Source organism: Dryobates pubescens, chromosome 19 (assembly GCF_014839835.1).
Source record: "Dryobates pubescens isolate bDryPub1 chromosome 19, bDryPub1.pri, whole genome shotgun sequence".
NCBI lineage: Eukaryota > Metazoa > Chordata > Aves > Piciformes > Picidae > Dryobates > Dryobates pubescens.
In genome coordinates this window covers 12,478,873-12,499,014 of record NC_071630.1, presented here as the reverse complement: position 1 = coordinate 12,499,014, position 20,142 = coordinate 12,478,873, and the positions used below count along the sequence as shown (strand labels likewise).

Here is a 20,142-nt window from a genome sequence, read left to right as displayed (position 1 = left end):
AGGGACCTTGATACTAGGTCTTTAAGGTACCTTCCAACTCAGACCATGAAGTACTTGGTGCTATGGTTTAGTTGATTAGATGGTGTTGAGTGATGGGTTGGACTTGATGGTCTCAAAGGTCTTTTCCAAGCTGGTTAATTCTATTCTATACTAATGCAAAGTATTAGTGTACATATGTAATGTGGAGGAATCCTTGGAAGACAATGGTCTGATGTAGTAACTGTTAACTGACACTGAATTCACATTGTCTCAGCATGTTACATGATGAATTTAAGAACCTAAATCAGTTTGCTTGGGCAGTGGACTGTACATCCTAACACAGGGGCAGAGTAGCTAAAAACTGTGTTGAGCTAATGATGATGATGTTTTTTCCATGAGCTGTTTTCCCTTTTATTTGTGCAGGCTGAATGAAGTTTTTGTTTCAGCAGTGTTCACTTTTAACTTACTCTCCTTTTATTCCTCCCCTTTGGTACTAATCACCTTGTAACTATTAGTTATCAGTTAAGCAGCACTGAAGTAGGCCTCATCTCTTCTGGAATAAGAATGCCTATTGTAAGGTGTTTGGCATTTTGAACTGCACCAGAGTTCAAACTGGTTCAATTGCACCAAGGTACAAGCTGTATGGAGATCCTGCCTGGAAAGGCAGAGCCAGCTGTAGTTAACCACACCTAACAAGCATTCCAGTGTCTAACTTCAAAGGGAGTGAACAGCATCCTTGCTTGGAAGTGTTTAACCATTTGGTTTAGCTGTGTTTTTTTTTCCATGTTTGAGTTGCTAAAACTGATGGCTTGGCTGGGTGTTAGGTACAGCACTGCCTCTTTCTAGTGGAGCTCTGATCTTCTGTGGACCTCTGAGGGCTGCAGTGTGTGACACTTCCAAGTGTGCTTCGGTCAAGGGGCATGTTTAGTTACCTTCCATATTGAAATACTGCAGTGTCCATCTTGCTACAAGCCCTCTTGAGTGCTTTTGCTCCTAAAAAAAAGTAGGAGGGTAGGCAAATTTAGGAATGTTGTTCTCAAGAACATCAATAAGAGTTTCTTTGAATACCCAGAATCTTATTATAGAAGCAATCCATCTAATTCATCTGTCAAAATGAGAGCCATTGTCATGCTTAAGCTGGGGTTTGACTTTGTTCTTCAGCAAAATAATTGAAGCAATTTGATTTTGTTTTCCTATTGAGCTCTGAAATGGGTATTGAGCCTAGCAGAGAGATGTTGATATGGTCTGGATCTGTATCTCTTTGTGTGGGTTTTCTAACAAGCAAACATCTGAATTCCTCTTAAAAATAGATTTATTTTTTTCCTTTGGGTTTGTTGTTATAATTATCCACTAATAAGCCTTGGAAGGGATGAAGTTTCCAACAGGTATTCTGGCCAATACAGGGCTTCAGGATTTCTGTAAATGAAGTGATCCAGAAATAATCAGATCAATTACTTAAGAGTAAGATCTTAATTTTAATTAAAGACTTGCCAAGTCATGGTGGTAAACAGTGAAAGTGAACATTATTTTGTACCTATTATGAGTGCTTTTCCACTGTTGCCTTTTTTCCACTGTAAGTAGTTTTATTACACTTAAGTGGATAGTGAGGAGGGGAAGGTGGGAGAAATGAATCTGTGACTTGCCAGATAACTTCTGTCAACAGTCTTCTGTGAATTGTTGCAGAAGAGTGGCAATGAACTCTTCTACCAGCACAAGGCTTTTGGTGTCATTGCTTGCATTATACCTCATCAGGGTCCAGATTTGCTTCTTTTGACTTTCTATCTCCTGGATGTCCATACTGGTCCAGTGGGAGCAGTTACAGGATCACAGAATTGTAGAATCCTTTTCTCCAGGTTCAACAACCCAGATTCCCTCAGCTGCTTCTTGCAAGACTTGTGCTCTAGACCCTTCACTGCCTTTGCTCTCCTCTAGACCTGCTCCATCACCTCAATGTCCTTCTTGAAGGGAGGGCCCAAACCTGAACCTAGTATTTGAGGTGTGGCAACTGAGTACATCAGTGCAGCGGTATCTCTTTCAAGGTCTGGTTATATGCGGTCACCTGTTTAGATTTTGAGTCTGCGAACTTCAGGTTTGATTTCTTGTTTGCTTTGAAGGGAAATTTAAATTATCTCTCTTGTCATCTGTATTTTTTGGAAATATGCCTGATGTACCAGAAGTGCCTTGAATTAACCCAGTGTGGCTGAGCCATTTGCACTTGCAGCCTGTCCAGTAAGCTGTAATAAGCTGTGGAAGATCAGGCAGATGAAACAGGCTGTTGTTTTGTAACATACTGTATTAATACTTTTTTTTTCTTCCTTTTGTTTTCTCTTTTGCTGCCTTTAATAGTTTTCCCCTCCAGAGTTCATAATCGGGATATCTTTTCAACAGGGAATCCCACGTATTCTGCCTGTTGGCAGCTCACTTGGTTAACTGTTGGAGGCTGGTGGTAGGAAACATTAGACTAGCTAATATTAAAGGATTCTGTTACCTCTTTGCAGGAAACTTCATTTACAGAGTCAGTGCACATCTTTGCACCAGCTGGAGCTGCCAGGTGTTTTCAGATGCTGCTTTTGACTGTCCTGAGTGGCAAATGCTCAACACGGTGTAATTAAAGGCCAGTTACTCTATAGGAGATTTATGTTCCTAGTATTCACAAAGTAGTCAATTCTTTAAGCTAAGGAGTTTTTAGTCTATGAAGTACTCAATTTATAATGGAGTCTTGTAGCAGGTGTGTGATTGTCCCGTAGCATTTAAGTACTACATGCCTCATTTCATTCCAGTAATAGCCTCACAGGACAAAAGCACTTGATTTATTATCCAGTTTCACTGTGAATTGCCTTTTCACCCTTTGTGTTCAAAGATGGATGCCTTTTTTTACCCACTTCCTGTGGGAATAGCTGTTGGACCTTCTGTAGCTGTTGAGAGACATCTTGGTTGGTGCTTAGATCTTTTTTTGGTAGATTCTGTCTGTTGGAACTGTGAGTTTCCAGCACAAACCAAACGCTTCAAGCTCCATTTGGGCTGGGACGTGAAGCAGCTAAACATGGGCAGTCTTAAGTGTTGGATGTTGTTGAAGCTTTTACTAGGTATGTGAAAAGTGGATGTGTTTGCAAATGTTTGTTAAACTTCCTTGTGGAAAAGCCTAAACCTTCAAAAGGATTAGTTTTTAATGTTGCTCTGCCCATATGAGAACAGCCAGGTATTCATACACAGGAGGAAAGGCAAAACTGGTGCCTGAGGCCATGGTTTCACAAGCAGCTGGGCAAGCTAGTGGCTTGTTGCTACCAAGAGGAAGGCGTTTGCTCTGTCTTGTTCCTCCTCGTTTTGTAATTGCACAGGTTTTGAATTTCAGACTCAGCCCACTGAACAATCTCATGTGTTGGCAGACTGGTGTCAGAATGTCAGCAGTGCTTTGTTTCCAAATTATTTGGGAACCTGAGTTATAGCCCTGTGTTGGGAAATAGCAGCTTATCTGCCTCAGCTTGTAAGGGCTGCGTGCTTGCCATCAAGCTTCTGCTAAAGCATTTTTGCAAACAGGATTGCACTGTACTAAAGACCTTGGTGTTAACCTCAAAATAAGCTGCTGTTAATACTTACTAATATGAAACTGGCAGGAGTGAATGAAGTTGACTGGTTTGTCCCTGCCCAGATTTCCTTACTCAGTTCCCGACAGCACTCTATGTGTTATCACAGAATAGAATTAACCAGGTTGGAAAAGACCTTTGAGATCAAGTGCAACCTGTCACCCAACACCATCTTATCAACTAAACCATGGCACCAAGTACCTCATCCAGTCCCCTCTTAAACCCCTCCAGTGATGGTGACTCTATCACCTCCCTGGGCAGCACATTCCAATGGCCAATCTCCTTCTGTGAAGAGCATCTTCCTAACATCCAGCCTAAACTTCCCCTGGTGCAGTTTGAGACAAGAGTCCTCTTGTTCTGGTGCTAGTTGCCTGGGAGAAGAGACCAACCCCCACATGGCCACAACCTCCCGTCAGGTAGTTGTAGACAGCAATAAGGTCTCCCCTGAGCCTCCTCTTCTCCAGGCTAAGCAACCCCAGCTCCCTCAGCCTCTCCTCATAGGGCTGTGCTCCAAACTCCTCCCCAGCTTTGTTGCCCTTCTCTGGACACCTTCCAGCAAGTCAACATCTTTCCTAAATTGAGGGGCCCAGAACTGAACACAATTTTTGTTTGGAGGGGACCTTAAAGATCATCTAGTTCCACCCCTGTGTCATGAGCAGGGGTACCTCCTACTAGACCAGCTTGCTCAGGGCACCATCCAACCTAACTTTGAATGCTTCCAGGCTTGGAGCCTCCACAACTTCCCTAGGTGACCTGTTCCAGTGCCTTACCACCCTCCTGGGGAAGAATGTTTTCCTAATGTCTGATCTAAATCCAGGTTCTTCCAGTATGAAGCCATCAACCCTCATCTTGTCCCTCCATGCATATGTGAAAAGCATATATTCTTATCTGCCTCAAGCATGAAGGCCAGTTGGCGATAAGAAAAAAGCCTTTTTTTATGGAGACTCTGTACTGGCAGAAGCATTTATCTGTGGGATGTTCCCAGCATGTCTCTGGCCACTTTTGAACCTCATGTGAAGAGGTTTTCCTGTGTGATCAATGGGGGAATGTTTGTGAATGGCAGAACATGTTTGTGTAGCTTTTGGCTGCAGCCCTGGTGCTTACATAGAATTTACATAGAATAGACCAGGTTGGAAGAGACCTTCAAGATCGTGTCCAACCCATCAACCAATCCAACCCACCTAATCAACTAAACCATGGCACCAAGGACCCCATCAAGTCTCCTCCTGAACACCCTCAATGATGGTGACTCCACCACTGCCCCAGGCAGCCCATTCCAATGGGCAATCACTCTCTCTGTATAGAACTTCTTCCTAACATCCAACCTAAACCTCCCCTGGTGCAGCCTGAGACTGTGTCCTCTTGTTCTGGTGGTGGCTGCCTGGGAGAAGAGACCAACATCTGCCTGTCTACAACCTCCCTTCAGGTAGTTGTAGAGAGTAGTAAGGTCACCCCCGAGTCTCCTTCTCTCCAGGCTAAACAACCCCAGCTCCCTCAGTCTCTCCTCATAGGGCTTGTGTTCCAAACCCCTCACCAACTTTGTTGCTCTTCTCTGGACTCATTCCAGCAAGTCAACATCTTTCCAAAACTGAGGGGCCCAGAACTGGACACAGGACTCAAGGTGTGGCCTAACCAGTGCAGTGTACAGGGGCAGAATGACCTCCCTGCTCCTGCTGGCCACACTGTTCCTGATGCAGGCCAGGATGCCATTGGCCTTCTTGGCTGCCTGGGCACACTGCAGGCTCATGTTCAGCCTACCATTGACCAGCACCCCCAGGTGCCTCTCCACCTGGCTGCTCTCCAGCCACTCTGACCCCAGCCAGTAGCACTGCATGGGGTTGCTGTGGCCAATGTGCAGAACCCGGCACTTGGATGTGTTCAATCTCATGCCGTTGGATTCTGCCCAGCCTGTCGAGGTCCCTCTGCAGAGCCTCTCTACCCTCCAGCAGATCAACTCCTGCCCCCAGCTTGGCGTTGTCAGCAAATTTACTGATGATGGACTCAATGCCCTCGTCCAGATCATCAATAAAGATGTTAAAGAGCATGGGGCCCAGCACTGATCCCTGGGGCACACCACTGGTGACTGGCTGCCAGCTGGATGTGGCACCATTCACCACCACTCTGGGCTCGGCCCTCCAGCCAGTTCCTAACCCATCGCAGTGTGCTCCCATCCAAGCCATGGGCTGACAGCTTGGCCAGGAGTTTGCTATGGGGAAGGGTGTCAAAGGCCTTGCTGAGGTCCAGGTAGACTACATCCACAGGCCTGCCCACATCCACCAGGTGGGTCAGCTGATCATAGAAGGAGATCAGGTTGGTCAGGCCCGCTTCTGTGTGATGTAGGACCTCAATCTCATACCTAACTAGGTGTACAAAGCAGTATCTTGTTCCCTGAGGTCCTGTCTCCTCCCTTCTTAGATTTTTGGAGTCATGTTACCCTTTGGGTAGTAAAATCTGTTGATTTTTAGTGTTGGCTTCACTTCAAACTAAGTCAGCAAATACCTCCCTAACAAACCATGTATTTTTGCTGTTCTGTTTAGGTAATTTTAAGAGGACTGTAAAATTGCTGTTTTGGTAAAAATTTTGCCACTGTAAGGTCAACTTCTCTCAGCCCTGTTGTTTTTATGAAACATTTTGCTATATTAAGTATTAGGCATCATCCTGGGGAGCAAAGCTAACAGTCACTGAAGATGGACTGTTTTCCATGTTGACTTCCCCTGTCTTGGGTAGTGGCAGAGCCACTAAAAGAGCAACACACCTATTGAAGTTCCTGCTCCTGGTGGTTTTGTTGTGTGGGGTTTGGTGGTGTTTTTGTGTGTGTGTGGTGGTTTTATTTTGTGTTGGTTTTGATGGATCAAGAGCTTTGCAGAGCTTCCCAGAATTCTTTTTGCTGTTCCAGGAAGATCTATACCTGTTAGTACATCTCTGATCCCACAAAGAAAATCACTGCCACTCTGCTGAAAAACAGGTTCTTGTTTGCTGGCAGGTGAAAAGGGGGAAATGTGCTAATGGCTGAAAGTCTAGCAGTGACTCCTGATACCTTGATATGTTTGTCTTTGACCCCCTGAGTCAAAGCTTTCTTTTCTTACTGGTTGACTCCCGGGGTTGAAAGTCTTTGGGGTGGCTTTCCATAATCCCTCTGCCTAGCCCTCGTTGGGAAGGATGAGCTTTTTGTTCCCTGATAGTGGTTTTGATACTGTCTTTATAGTTCTGTGAAGCACAGAATAATTCAGGCTGAGCCTCAGTCAGTAGATAATGATGTATTTTCTTTGTTTTCAGTTATGGCTACTACTTTAACTTGACATTCAGGAGACAAGGTAGGTTTTAATCTGGACAACGAGAAGCTCATCTGTGAGCCAGATGCTTTCCTGTTGGAGGGCGCAGGTTCAACATAAGAGTTGAGTAAAAATAGCTTTAAGAATCTCTTCTGTACCCATGTCAGTGGAGCGTTTCCTTACTCATGGAATAAGCCTACAGGCTGTTGTGTTGTTAAACCCTTTTATCAATAATCTAATGAACCTATGGGTAGGTGAAAAGGTTTTCCTTTCCCCTGGCCCTCTACGGACTGCTGTGCTCAGGGTAAGAGGAGGCATATGGGAGAATATTTCTGTCACTTCTAACTCTCTGAGTTGCTGCTGTATTTCATTAGTCTTCAAGGACTACTCCTGCTGATGTTCTCAAATAATTTCAGTTGAAAAACCCAGTGTCTCCTGTTTGGATGTTTGATGCTGTGTACCCTCTTAGACCTTGAGTGAGTCATGAATTTTTCTGCATTCATAAAATGTCGCTCCTGTGGCTTGTGATAGAAGGGCTGAACGCTTCTGCTTTCTGTCATCCAGCTTAGCCACCTTTACTGCTTTAGAAAACAAGCCTCTAACTGTTCTTGAACAGCAGATGCTTATTCTGTAATGGCATTTTGGCTTTCCTCAGAGGTGCTGCAGCTCTTAGAAGGTCCAAAGCAGTTAGCTCAGGACTTCTCAGAATCTTTCTCTCATTCTTCATTCAGAATAGAGTGACTGCTTAGTGGTTACTTTTGCTGAGCCCAAAGCAGGGAGTACAGAGATGTTTAGGTATGGGAAGCATTCCACCCAGAACTTACCTGACAGTGAGTTTCTACAGCTGGATTTGGACAAGTCCTTCCTAGGCATCTCCTGTTAAGCTTTTGCCAGCGTGTCTCCCAGTATCTCCTGCAGTTCATAGCTGATGGGTTATTGTTCCTTTGTTTTGCTTGGCCTGAAATGAAACCCAAAAGGCTGTTACTATTTTGGAACTAGAAAACCTTGATTTGCAAAACAGTTCCACCCCCCCACCCCACCCCCCCCATTACTTTTCCTTTCCCTAAACAAATCTAAATCTTTGCAGTATCTGGTATGTTTAAACAAATCCAACCCTATGCAGTACTGGGTATGGGGGGAAAAAAATGTAACATTTTAAATGTGGACTTGAAGCTCTAAGGAGTCTGACTGGTTCTAACACCAGTCCCTTCACTAACAAAGTGTTCCATTTGGAAATAATCAGAGCTTTGTGATTCTTTCTCTTTTTTTTCTCCCTAGGCCAATTTGAAATGGCTCTGCTTTGATGTGTGGCTGAATCAGATAGTGTGTGAGCTCACTCACTGCAGACATATGGGCTAAATTAATCTTTACCAAGGACAGGAAAAATCAAATCTTGCTGGGGAAAAAAATTGGGTATTATGTGTAAACAAAATGCCAGTTTTAAACTGCACACAGTGCTTGTTGTAAAGATATTGGAGAGAGCAGAATGGAGCAGAGGCAATGTTTTGTGACAAACTGGAACTGAGAGGCTTTTCTGAAGCCATGTGGCTATGTTCTTACTTGGTTTCAAGCACTGTAAGTGTTTTTCTTACTCACTTTCAAGTAGTCTGTAAGTGTTTTTATTTGATTGTTCTGAATATTTGGAACCTGGTGCTTGAGGATAACATCATCTTGCCTGAATCTAATTTTCTGTTTGCTCTGTTACTCGGCCCCTCTGCTGACATCTCCCAGTGCCAGGAGGATGATGGTGTCATTGCTCAGTCTGCTGGAACTTCCTCTCAGCAGCAATCCACTGGAGTGAGAGTTTAATGAGCTCCAGGAGAGAGACATGTGAGAGCAGCTTTGGTGAAGACTGGCTTTGGCAAGGAGATCTAAACTATTCCCCAACTTTCCCCCCACACGCTTAAAGCTTAATGACTAGTCCTTTTCAAGTAAGACTTTGACATGGAGTTTTCATTCTTGGTGGAAAGCTGTGCTGAAATGGTAAACTTCTTATTGTTTTTTAACCAAAAAGCCACCTAGGAGTGCTGAAAAGGAAAGCAGGTACTTTGTACTGCTGCTTTCTTCTGACACTCCTCTGTCTTTCTGGATTGGTTCCTTTGCCGCCTATAAGCTTTTTGCAGACGCCAAGTGTGTGCCAAGTCTTTCACTTGTCCTACTGCCTTGAATCTATAAACATCAAGTCTTAAAATGGAGCTTACAATAGGTAATTGTACAGAGTAGGGATGTGCTAGTTTTGGCTTGTATGGTGTATTCTGATGGGTGTCAGTAATAAGGCTAGTAGTAGCGTGAGCAAAGGATTGGTTTAAGTGTAAATTGTCTTAACTCATGCCACTGTCCCAAGTAATCAGGGTCTGAATAAGCTTTTTACCTTATGGGGACCTGCAGTGGCTGGTATGGGTTACCATAAATAAAGGATGAGTGCTTTTGTCGTGTGGAGATGCATGTTTTCCTTCCCTGATTTGTGAAAAGCTAAAATTCACCTTACATTCTAATTACAGCTCTCCATACTCTCTCTACTCCTTTCTGGTGAGACCCCACCTGGAGTACTGCATCCAGTTCTGGAGCCCCTATTACAGGAAGGATCTGGACTTGCTGGAGCATGTCTGGAGAAGGGCCATGAGGATGATCAGAGGGCTGGAGCACCTCTCCTATGAAGACAGACTGAGAGTTGGGGCTATTCAGTATAGAGAAGAGAAGGCTCAAAGGAGACCTTATTGTGGCCTTGCAGTATCTTAAGGGGGCCTACAAGAAAGCTGGGGAGGGACTTTTTAGGGTGTCAGGTAGGGATAGGACTAGGGGGAATGGAGCAAAACTGGAAATGGGTAGACTCAGATTGGATGTTAGGAAGAAGGTCTTCACCCTGAGGGTGGTGAAACACTGGAATAGGATGCCCAGCGAGGTGGTGGGGGCCTTGTCCCTGTTGATTTTTAAGGCCAGGCTGGATGTGGCTCTGAGCAACCTGATCTAGTGTGAGGTGTCCCTGCCCATGGCAGGAGGGTTGGAACTAGATGATCCTTGAGGTCCCTTGTAACCCTAACAATTCCATGATTCTATACCAGGATTTCAGGTGGATCCAGAATTTGGCAACTGAAGTAATGCACTAGTTTTAGTATGAGTGCTTCTGTTAGCCTTAACTACCTCTTTAAAGCACACTTTCCTCTTTAACAAACTTAGACCCTTGTGTTCAGTGCTGCTAATGCAACTCTTCACCTACTTTTCCTTCTCATTACCTACAAAACAAGAGCAATCTCCTTGTTTGAGGCAGGCCTTAAATGTACTACAAGGAACAAATGGGTTTATATGTTGCTACATGATGGTGAATGTTCTTGTGGACAGCAGCTGAAGTGGGCAGTGTTCAGTTCTGCCTTTTCTAATATCTTAGGTTTCTTTCTGTAGTTTTAAGTAGTGGTGAGAATGTTTTGCTATGCTGAATGCAGTTGAGAAGGTACATGGAAGGCTGTGAAACCTGTTTAGATGATGCAGCCTTCTGCTTGGGCATTGAAATAGGTTCTTGACATCAGGCTTTGAAAAGGAAAGACAGGGAAATAAGGGGGTTTGGTGTTTGTGGGGTTTTCTTTTTGGTGTGTTGGGTTTTTTGTTGTTTTTCAATTGGAGTTCTTTCCTTGTGTGGAAATACCTTGGAAATGTCTTGAGGCTGCATATGTATAGATGGGTTTGTACAATCAGGCTGGAAAAGCTCTTGAAGATTGAGTCCAACCCTTAATCCAACACTTCCAAGTCCACTGCTAACCCATGGCCCTCAGCACCACACCTACAGACCTTTTAAATACCTCCAGAGAAGTGACAAAAATTGATGTTCTCCAAGAGCCCCTTTTCCACTTTCCCCAGTGAAGAACTGCAGCAAGGAGAGGTTTAAGGGTCTTGCAGTATCTCTGTGACTGACTGCTGTGTGACTATTGTTTACAAAAGAATTATACTTTTAAGTAGCTTTATAGATTAGCCAAGATAATCTAGATTTGTGAATAGCTGCTGACTAAAACAACTTCCCTGAACTGTTAATTGTGGAGTATCAATAGTAACACCCCTGGGCTATAAAGGAAGCAAGTGTCTCCAAAATGCCTTCAGCATGCCTCTGCTCTCTCTGGAGGAAGGTGTGAAATTTGTGCATTCCCTTAGTTTATTTTACTGGAGTTTGGTATGGTTTTTCTTTCTTTGCAGGTCACTCCAAGGTCTGAGACCCCCATCAACAGCGTCAGTAACAGCTTGGAAAACGTACTCCATACATCAACACATTCCATTGAGGAGTCATTACCCAAGAGGCCTTCGGGGAAACACTCCAAAGGTGTGTCCTGTTCTGCATGCCTGCTTCCAGAGGGGCAACAAACTCGTATCTCTTGATGGTGATTAGTGTTAGTTTAATTGACTGGAGATTGGAATTGTGTTTATTTACTTCTGGGTTAGTCTGTCAGTGAAAAATGGTCATGGAGAGACAAGTGTGCTTAGCCTTCTGCTGGGAAATGGGCAAGAAGGTTTCTTCTGAGTTGAAATACTGGCTTAGCTCTCAGGAAATATTATATTCTCTGAGTGAATATCTCTGACACTACACTTCACATCCTTGTAGTAGCAGGCTGTTTCTTGGATGAAGCATATGGTGCTGAGTGTTGCTTTGCTGGGGAGAAGAGAAGGCATTTCAACCAGCAGTCAGGCTTCCACTTCCACCTTCCTCTTGGTTCCAAGAAATGTGAGTGAGAAGCTGAAGGAAGAGGAGTGGAGGATAGGAGAGGGAGCTTCCACCATTCTCATCACACTTGTACAACCTGCATGTTGTCACACAAAAAGTCTTTTTTGTACTGCTGTGTTGCATGCTGACCTGGGTGAAAACTGGGCTTAGCAAATTTGAGTTAATGAGGGTGCATTCCATTTCCACACTCCAGGCTAAGATTACAACTATTAAAATGACTAGGTTAAAATGTGACTAACAGTATTCCTGTTTAATGTGTACAGAAAGCACTGTTAAGTGAGGGAAGTCTTTGAACTGTGAGCTGCTGTTTGTGTAGAGCAGCTTCTGTGAGCTCTTTGTGGTCTTAATAAAAATAGCTCTGTATGGCAGAACTAATGTGGGGGAAATACACCATCACATTAACAGCACTAATAAAATGCCTTCAGATGTCATTAAAAATACTCTCCTGGACTATAGAAATTGTTTGGGTTTTGTTTTGGTTGTTTTCTGTGCATCTGGGAAGGACCTTCCAAGTTCTGTTTGTTTCTCTGCCACCGTCTGACTTGAATCAGCATTAGCATAGCCAGCAAGACAAGATTGTCCTCCTGTACTCAGCTCTGGGGAGGCCACACCTTGAGTACTGGGTTCAGTTTTGGGCCCCTCACTCCTTGAAGGACATTGAGGTCCTGGAGTGGGCCCAGAGGAAGGCAACAAAGATGGTGAAGGATCTGGAGGACAAGTCTTGTGAGGGGCAGCTGAGGTAACGGATTGTTCAGCCTGGAGGAAAAAAGGCTGAGGGGGGTGGATCACCTGGCTCTTTACAGCTCCCTGAAAGGAGGTTGTAGTCAGGTGGCTGTTGGTTTCTTGTCCCAAGGAGGAAGTGATAGGACAACAGGAAATGGCTCCAAGTTGCACTCAGGGAAAGTTTAGATTGCACATTAGAAGAAACTTCTTTGCTTGAAAGGGTTCTCAAACACTGGAACAGGCTGCCCATGGAGGTGGTTGAAGTCCCATCCCTGAGGGTGTTTAAAAGCCTCAGAGATGTGATGTTGGGGGACATGGCTCAGCACCAGACTTGGTGGGGTTAGGTAATAGTTGAACTCTGTGATCTTAAAGGTCTTCTCCAGAGAAACAATTCTATGCTTCTGTAACCTTGCAAATACAGGTTAATACTACACAAATGGTGATCAAGCATGTCAAAACACCTCTTCATTCAGAGGAACTGGTGTACAGACTGGAAAGGGTTAAACATCCCAAGGAAATGTTCTTAGCTTGCCTCCTCCACCGGACCTCCTTTGGTCCTTTTCCATGACACGCTCAACTACAATCCCAGTAGCTGTAAGTAGCAGTAAGTGTGTTTTGTTTTGTTTCCTACAGCAGGATAGTGCTGTAAGGAGCTCTTTCTCCAGATGTAAAAGCTATCAGGGTAGAAGAAAATGCACCACTAAGCAGAAGCATGGCTACATTTGTGGCTTTCATCGGATTAAAAATAGGACAGAGTTCAACACTGTTTTCATTTGTATTCAATGATTGCTATTCCAGTGCCATATATGCCAAGATTAGTCACACTACACTGTGGAAATTAATTGTGTTTTCCTCTGATTTGTTTTTCTCTCTTTAGAATACCTGCTTAGTTTTCAGGGGGTGTAGACTTTTAATTTCTAGATTGCCTGTCTGATAGTTGGTAAGAGAAGCTGTGGAACAAATGGAGTTGCCTTACTGATCTTCTGCTTTCTGGTTCACCAGCAGCAAAGATGGTGTTGTGCTACGTGATGATCTGCCTGGTAGGGAGCTCAGTCTGTTAAAGTTGGAGTACAACTGAAGATTTCTTGCTTACAGTTTCCTAATTCTCATAGCAGACCGGCATATCTCTTAATTTAGCAGCACCTACTAACGTTTGAACATGAAATTGAGTCACAGGCCTATGGGATGGACAGATTGCTTGATCGGTTGTGTGATTCTCGTATTGATAGTTTCTAGTGAGGTTTGTCTCAGCCAGCTTGAGGGGGCAGGATTTCTTCTCACTTGTGGTCAGAAATAGAGAGCTGTCCCAGTTGGTCATTTGTCTCTTGGCAGAGTACTGGAGCTGGAAGTGTCTTGGTTAAAAAGGCTGAGGCTGAAATAGAAGAAAAATGAGAGAGCTCGCAGAAGGTGCAGAATCCTTTGTGCTTAGTTGGATTAGAGACAGTTTGTATTAATCCAGTGAAAGGTTTTAATCCTGATTTGTAGAAATGTCAGGACTGTAACACTCTGCAGAGCTGAGCAGTGAATGGGGTTGTAGTAAACTTGGACCTGAAGGCTATCAGTGACTGTATTTGCCCAAATCCACGATTTGAAACCAGCTTTTTGCATAGAAGTGTCAAATCCTGTCCCTGGGGAGGAATTACCCCCTCCCACCAGTACAGATGAGGGGTTGACCTCTGGCTCTTCAGAGAAGGACCTGGGAATGCTGGGGTAGTTCAACATTAGCCAGCAATGTGCTCTTGTGGCCAAGAAGGTCAGTAGTCTCCTGGGATGCATTAAGAAGAATGGCCAGCAGGTTAAGGGAGGCTCTCTTCTCCCTCTGCTCTGTTGTAGTGATTTCACATCTGGAGTGTTTTCCAGTTCTGGGCAGAGAGATGAGGAACTACTGGAGAGAGTCTGGCAGAGACTGATGGCGGGAGCTGAGGGGACTGGAGAATCTCTGTGAGGAGGAAAGGCTGAGGGATCTGGGACTGTTTAGTCTGGAGAAGAGCAGCCTGAGAGGGGATCTGATCAATGCTCAGCAACACCTAAAGGGTGGGAAGTGAGAGAATGGGCCCAGGCTCTTCTCAGTGGTACCCAGTGGCAGAACAAGGAGCAACAGATAGAGATTATAACCCAGGAGGATGCCCTAAACATAAGGGAAAAAACTACTTTGAGAGCCCTAGGTCAGGCAACCCAGAGGCTGTGCATCTCCTCTGAGGAGGTTCCAGACTCACCTGGACATTTTGATCCTGGGTAACCTGCTTTGGGGTGACCCTGCTTGAGCAGGGGGTGTTTGACTAGATGATCTGCAGAGGTCCCTTCCAACCCCACCATGCTGGGATTCTGGGATCATATGGCTATGCAGATGAATGTGTGCTATGAATTGTGCTTTACTCATATTTTGATTGGTGAGTTAGGACATTAAGCTTTTTATAGATGTGCAAGTTACTTTAACTGGAGATAACTTTGGCAGGTGGAGACTTCCTTGATCTCAGGGGCTGGCTATTGTGCTTGTGAGCCACAGACAGATTTTGAGGTATTGACAGATCAAGGAGAGCAGAGGCAAATATAGATTCCTGTTACATGTAACTCTAGGAAGAATGTGCTGCTAGATCTCCCTGTCTTTTTCCACTGTTTCTAGAAAGCAGTCAGGTTTTAACTGAACAAAATAAATTTAAGTGGAAGTTTGGTATGTTTTTCATGTAGGGCAAGTTAAGTTCCAGAGTTCTCGTGTTGCCCTCAGCTTTTTTTCCACAGTACTGCAAGAACTGCAGCAGTGCAAATACAGCTACAGATGGTGTTTGAGCCAGAAATGTTGATTCCAGTTTCAAAGATGAGATTTTGTGCTTGCAAATACTTGCCTGATAGGAATACACTTGAGCCAAGAGTGCAGCTGTGTAGTGATGGTGCCTTCCATAGGCAGGTTTGTATCTCCCAGCAGAACGCCAACAAAGGAAGCAATCCTTACTTGGACCAATTCTGATAAAGGCACTGAGGCTGTCTTCAGTTCAGAACATTATCCTATATTTTTGGGGGAACCACCTTGAATCTTTTCCCAGTAGCAAGTGAAACCCAGATGCTTAAAGGGAAGTCACTGGTTAAAAGCAGTACCTCCACTAGCAGCTTTTGTTTTGCAGGTAGTTGAGGGGAACTCAGTTATATCAAAGTCCAGAAGGAATTATCTGACCTATGGGAAGTCCTGCTTACAGAGCTAATCTGTAACAAGCCTGGGGATGCAGAGTTATTCTGACCTTGTGTGGCAATTCCCAAAAGAGAGTCATTAAGATTATCAAAGCTGAATGAAAAATTCAGCTTATTTTCTGTTGTATTTTTAGAGAGGGGTGGGAGGGAAGGCTCTAGGAATTTCCTGTCCACCAGAGATGTTACTAATTACTTTTACAGTAAGGTTGAGCAGGAGGACTTGGCCATAGCACTGCAGGCAAGGAGTGCTCTGTGCATGTGACATATTTTAGCAATGTATTAAACATGGTCAGTGACCACAGCATATTTTCCAAAAGCACAGAGGAGTAGAGTCCGTCGGGCCAGATGGTGAAGTGCAGAACAAAAGATCTCCCTAATAAAGGCAACCTAAGTTGCACAACATTACAGTGTGAAGGCTGCTCTCTTCGTACTGTAAATTTCTCATAATGCTGAGTAAAATTGGGATCTGCCACAGCCTCTGTTTTACATTTTCTGCAGGGGAAGTTGGTCTGTGTTGGTGTTTATAAGGTGTTCATTGCTGCTGGGAGGCTTTGCAGGTGCCACTTACTGCTGTTTCCCTCCATAAAGCAGTCTGGAGGATGGTTTGCTCGACTGAACGAGCCTCGTTTTCTGCAGTGTGACAGAAAATTCCCCTGTCCCTGTGTTTTCCCCTGTATTTATCTTGCCTTTCTGCTGTTGCCACACAAACCCTCAAAATTGTCTCCCAGCCAGTCTGATTTCCAGTGAAGCAACTGTTGAAATGTGATCCTTATATAGTGAGTCTGAATCACAATCCTTGCAGCACATGCATCTAAGGATAGGCACAAATGCTTTCTGTGGAGACCATAAAGCTTTTAGATGTAAGCTGGGTGGAGTGGGCTTTATTCTCCACTCTGCTTCATTTAGTGCTCCTGCTGAGCACCTTGAAACTGGTTGAATTGAAGGTAAGCTATTAGTCCCCATACTGGGTCCTGCGAAGCCTTGATGTGTCCCAGGCTGGAATAAATACATGGAGCAGCATGTGACTGACTGCACAAAAGGAGCCAGGACCCAAGGGAAAACAAACTTTAGAGAAAATGCATCTCAACAGTGTGTCAATTTAATTTTGGTCTAATATTTGGGTATAAAATATATCCTTGTCTGCAGTAATCCTGTTGACCTCTGGTAGGATACAAGTTGCAGGCTAAATTGAGTGTGGTGTGTAGCAAGTTTTGGTATCTAAGTGGTTGCACTACAGTAGCTAGCAGAAATATATAGGCTATCCAGAACCACTATTTTTGCTACCCAATTATTTCCCTTGGCAAAATGTATCTGTATGGCTTTGTACCTTTTTTTGTCTCCTGCTGCCTTGACTCATCCTTTTTCCACAAGGAACTAGACTGCAGGAGCTCTCTCAGTTAATGGCAATCAACAGTCTCTTCCTTGCGAAATATTAGGCACCAGTTGTTCAGCCTGTTGAAGGCAGGGAGAAAATACAGAGGGAGAAAATAAAAGCTCTGAAATCCTTTTGGTTCAGGGTCCAGACTTTAGAGTGCCTTGTTCTGCATCAGTTGTGTAGCTGGATTATTCTATTTTTAAGTAAATACATCATCTCCAATATTGGGTCACCTACTGGTAGGGTAGGGCTTAAAGAAATATTTAGGCTATGATAATCCTTCAGGAAAAATCTCCCTCTACCAACTGTATATAATTTTTCAGCTGTTTGTATATGTCTTGGTTCCTTTTATGCCTGAAGTAGAGCTCTGCTTCTGCAGCGCTGGGGGTTGTGAGATCGCACACAGTGCGTCGCATTCCCGGCCGACGGTCTCTAACACACTGGGTTGTTTTGTGACTATCAAGTGGTTAGATTAATTCTAGCAATCAAACCCAAGGATTAGTGTACTTGAAAAAAAACACAACCCCAACAAACAGTTTTAATGGTGCATATTTTCCCCCCCTGTGCTAGAAGATTATTGTATATTAAGAGGTTTCTTGAAGCCTCTCTGTTGCCTGAATCGCACAGCTTGAAAATTGGTGGTTGGAGTTGGGGTTCAGTTAAAGTCAGAGGCTTAACTTTGCAATAAAGACAAAACTCATGGGGGTTGCAGTTAAAAAAAAAAAACCAAAAAAATCTCATTTTTTTACTGATCATGCAGATGTGTTGTGCTCATGCAGGCAGATGTAGAAACTTATTGTCGCCAAAGGCTGGCTTAAGAAACTCGTCCCTTGTACTGTCAGAGCTGGGAGTAGAGTTCCACACTCCTGGGGTCACTTGGACTCTGGCAAATTTATGTTAACTGTTAATAAGTTAACTTTTGTACTCTCTGGAGGTTGGAATCAGTATTTCTTTGTCATCCTTGTTACATCCCTTTTCACACAAGACTTCTCAGGAGAGATCTGGGATTGCCATGACAAAGATACAAAGGGAAAGGAGGGGAGAGCAGCATGAGGACTCCACTGAATGAGAAGTAGACTTTGATCTGCCTCCTCATGCAAGAGCTGCCATAACCTTTTTGTGCACATACTTAAAGGTGCTTTTTACTGATGTTTATCACTTATGGCCTAGATTGCTTCCCAAGGGCAGCTCTTTGTGGTTTGCTGGATTTTCACATGATTAAGATGTCCACCCCTTAGCCAAGAGCTGCAGTGAGTTCTTACTATCTGTATTTACCAGTGGCTCCTGTTTGAGTTCATGACAGGAGACTCTTTATAATGTACATTTCCTATAGGCAGATTTAACTATGTAAATTTTGTTGGTATATTTGGGGTTTGGATCACAAGTCTTGTGAGGAGCAGCTGAGGGCACCAGGGTTGTTCAGCCTGGGTGAAAGAGAGGCTGAGGGGAGACCTCCTGACTCCCCAAAGGGAGGTTGGAGCCAGATGAAGGTCTCTTCTCTCAAAGACCAAGTATCAGGATGAGGAAATGACAAAGTTGTACCAGGGAAGGTTTAGGTTGGACATGAGGAACAAATTCTAAGACTAGGATGCTGGTTAATTGAGCCACACCAAGGAGTTTACCTCCTCAGGCAGGTTCCTGATTCAGTGTCTAATTTGAGACAAATAAATATTTAATACAATTTGCCTTTTACCATGGCTCTTCAGAAGTACAGGAGGCAACACTTAGGGATGCAGATGCCTAGAAGGACTCTCTTTTCTTGCCAGTTCACGTCTCAAATCCTGGAAGTGATGGCACATTGGTTGTGGCACATTAGTTGTTAATGCAGATGAAATTGGTAGCCATCACTTCAACAGCTATGGAAGCGCTAGCATGACCTTCTGCCAGTAATGGAAACAACATCAGCAACTTCAGCTTTTAATTAAAATTGCACTGAATGAGCAAACCCAGTGTTTCCTCAGATCTTCTGATAATGGCTTCATGCAGCTCATCCTCTGCCAAAATGTAGCAGAGAATAAAGTGAGTTGTGAAAACTTCACCTGATGTACAGCTTGGTGAAACCAATGCTTAAACCTGCAGAGAATCCCTTTATAAAGGCAGGGGAGGAAGTTTGAAATTAAGCTTACTGAAGGCTGGAAGGCATCTCCTGCAGGACTTCAAGAGAAAACAAAGGTGAACAGAGATTATGGTCTCCTAGCAAGTCCTGCTGTAACCCAATGGCAAATGGCTCGCTAGGACTGGACACTTTTGCATCTGCTGCTTGAAGATCGAGGAAGGGATGTGTGAAATGTTCAGAAATGCTCAGCTGTTCATTGCATCTCTTTTTAGAGCCTAATACCCTTTAACATCTGGAAATGTCTGGGTTGAAAGAACCCATTTCACTGCCGTCTTGAGCAGAGGCATACAAGAGTTTGAAACAAATGGCTTTCCTCTGCTTCCCCTGAACTAAATTGGACAAATACCACTTTAAAGAAGAAAATAGGAGTGATTCACTTGTGTTCCTAGAAAACCATCAAGTCCCTGCCTCTTCTTGTACATGCTGTCACAAGCATACTAATGACTAAATAGCAATTTTCTTGTGTATGGCATGCCGAAGAAGCTTTCATAGCTGGTTGGTTGTTAGGTGGTGGAATGTTCTTTCCATTCCTATACCAGTTTATTGTCAAATCCCCCGTTTTCAAAAGCACACTTTTTCTGCACCTTTGTTTTCTTTTCTTTTCTCCAAAAGGTGACTTCTTGAGGGCAACAGGCTTAAAGCACAATCATTTTATCAATAGGTGGCCGGAGCTTTTACAGGCAGTTGCATGTACAAGCTAGAAATGTTATTCCTCACAGATTTTTTTTTTTGCATCCAGACCTGAAAATTCATGAGAACTTAATCTTAGGGTTTTTGCTTGTCTTCTGATGTCAGGATTAGGAATCCCACAGTGGGGCTTTTCTCTGCAAGCTGAGAGGCTGGTAATTTCCAAATGAATCAGGTACAGCAGGAAAAAGATACCAGACATTAGAGAAATTGGTGATACTGGAAAGAGGGAACAATAATTTCTGGTTTCAAGTAGAGCAGTAAGTCAGAGGAGGAGATACAGTCTCCTTAGCATTGAGCACTGGCATGACATACTGGTCTGGTTTGAAAATGTGGAGGTGGGTGGAGAGGAAGGATGAGAACATATCAAAAAAAAGAGTTGTTTACTTTGCCAGCAATTCTTTGCTTCTCCTACTACTACAGCAAATATTTCTTTGCTCTGCTTCCCTCCTTTCTAATCTGGAAGTGACCTTATTTAGTAAATGACAACACTTCATTTCCATGGAAGTGATGATGAT

The 20,142-nt window shown here is 43.8% G+C and overlaps 1 protein-coding gene across 1 annotated transcript in view; it reads left to right on the top strand.

Moving 5' to 3' along the window:
* The window catches only part of ZCCHC14 (zinc finger CCHC-type containing 14), a 63,273-nt gene that overhangs the window by 7,227 nt on the left and 35,904 nt on the right, over positions 1-20,142 (top strand). Inside the window, exon 2 of the mRNA XM_009904466.2 lies at positions 11,018-11,141. Within this exon, the coding sequence (XP_009902768.2) occupies positions 11,018-11,141 (124 nt within the window). The remainder of the gene's footprint in view (positions 1-11,017; positions 11,142-20,142) is intronic.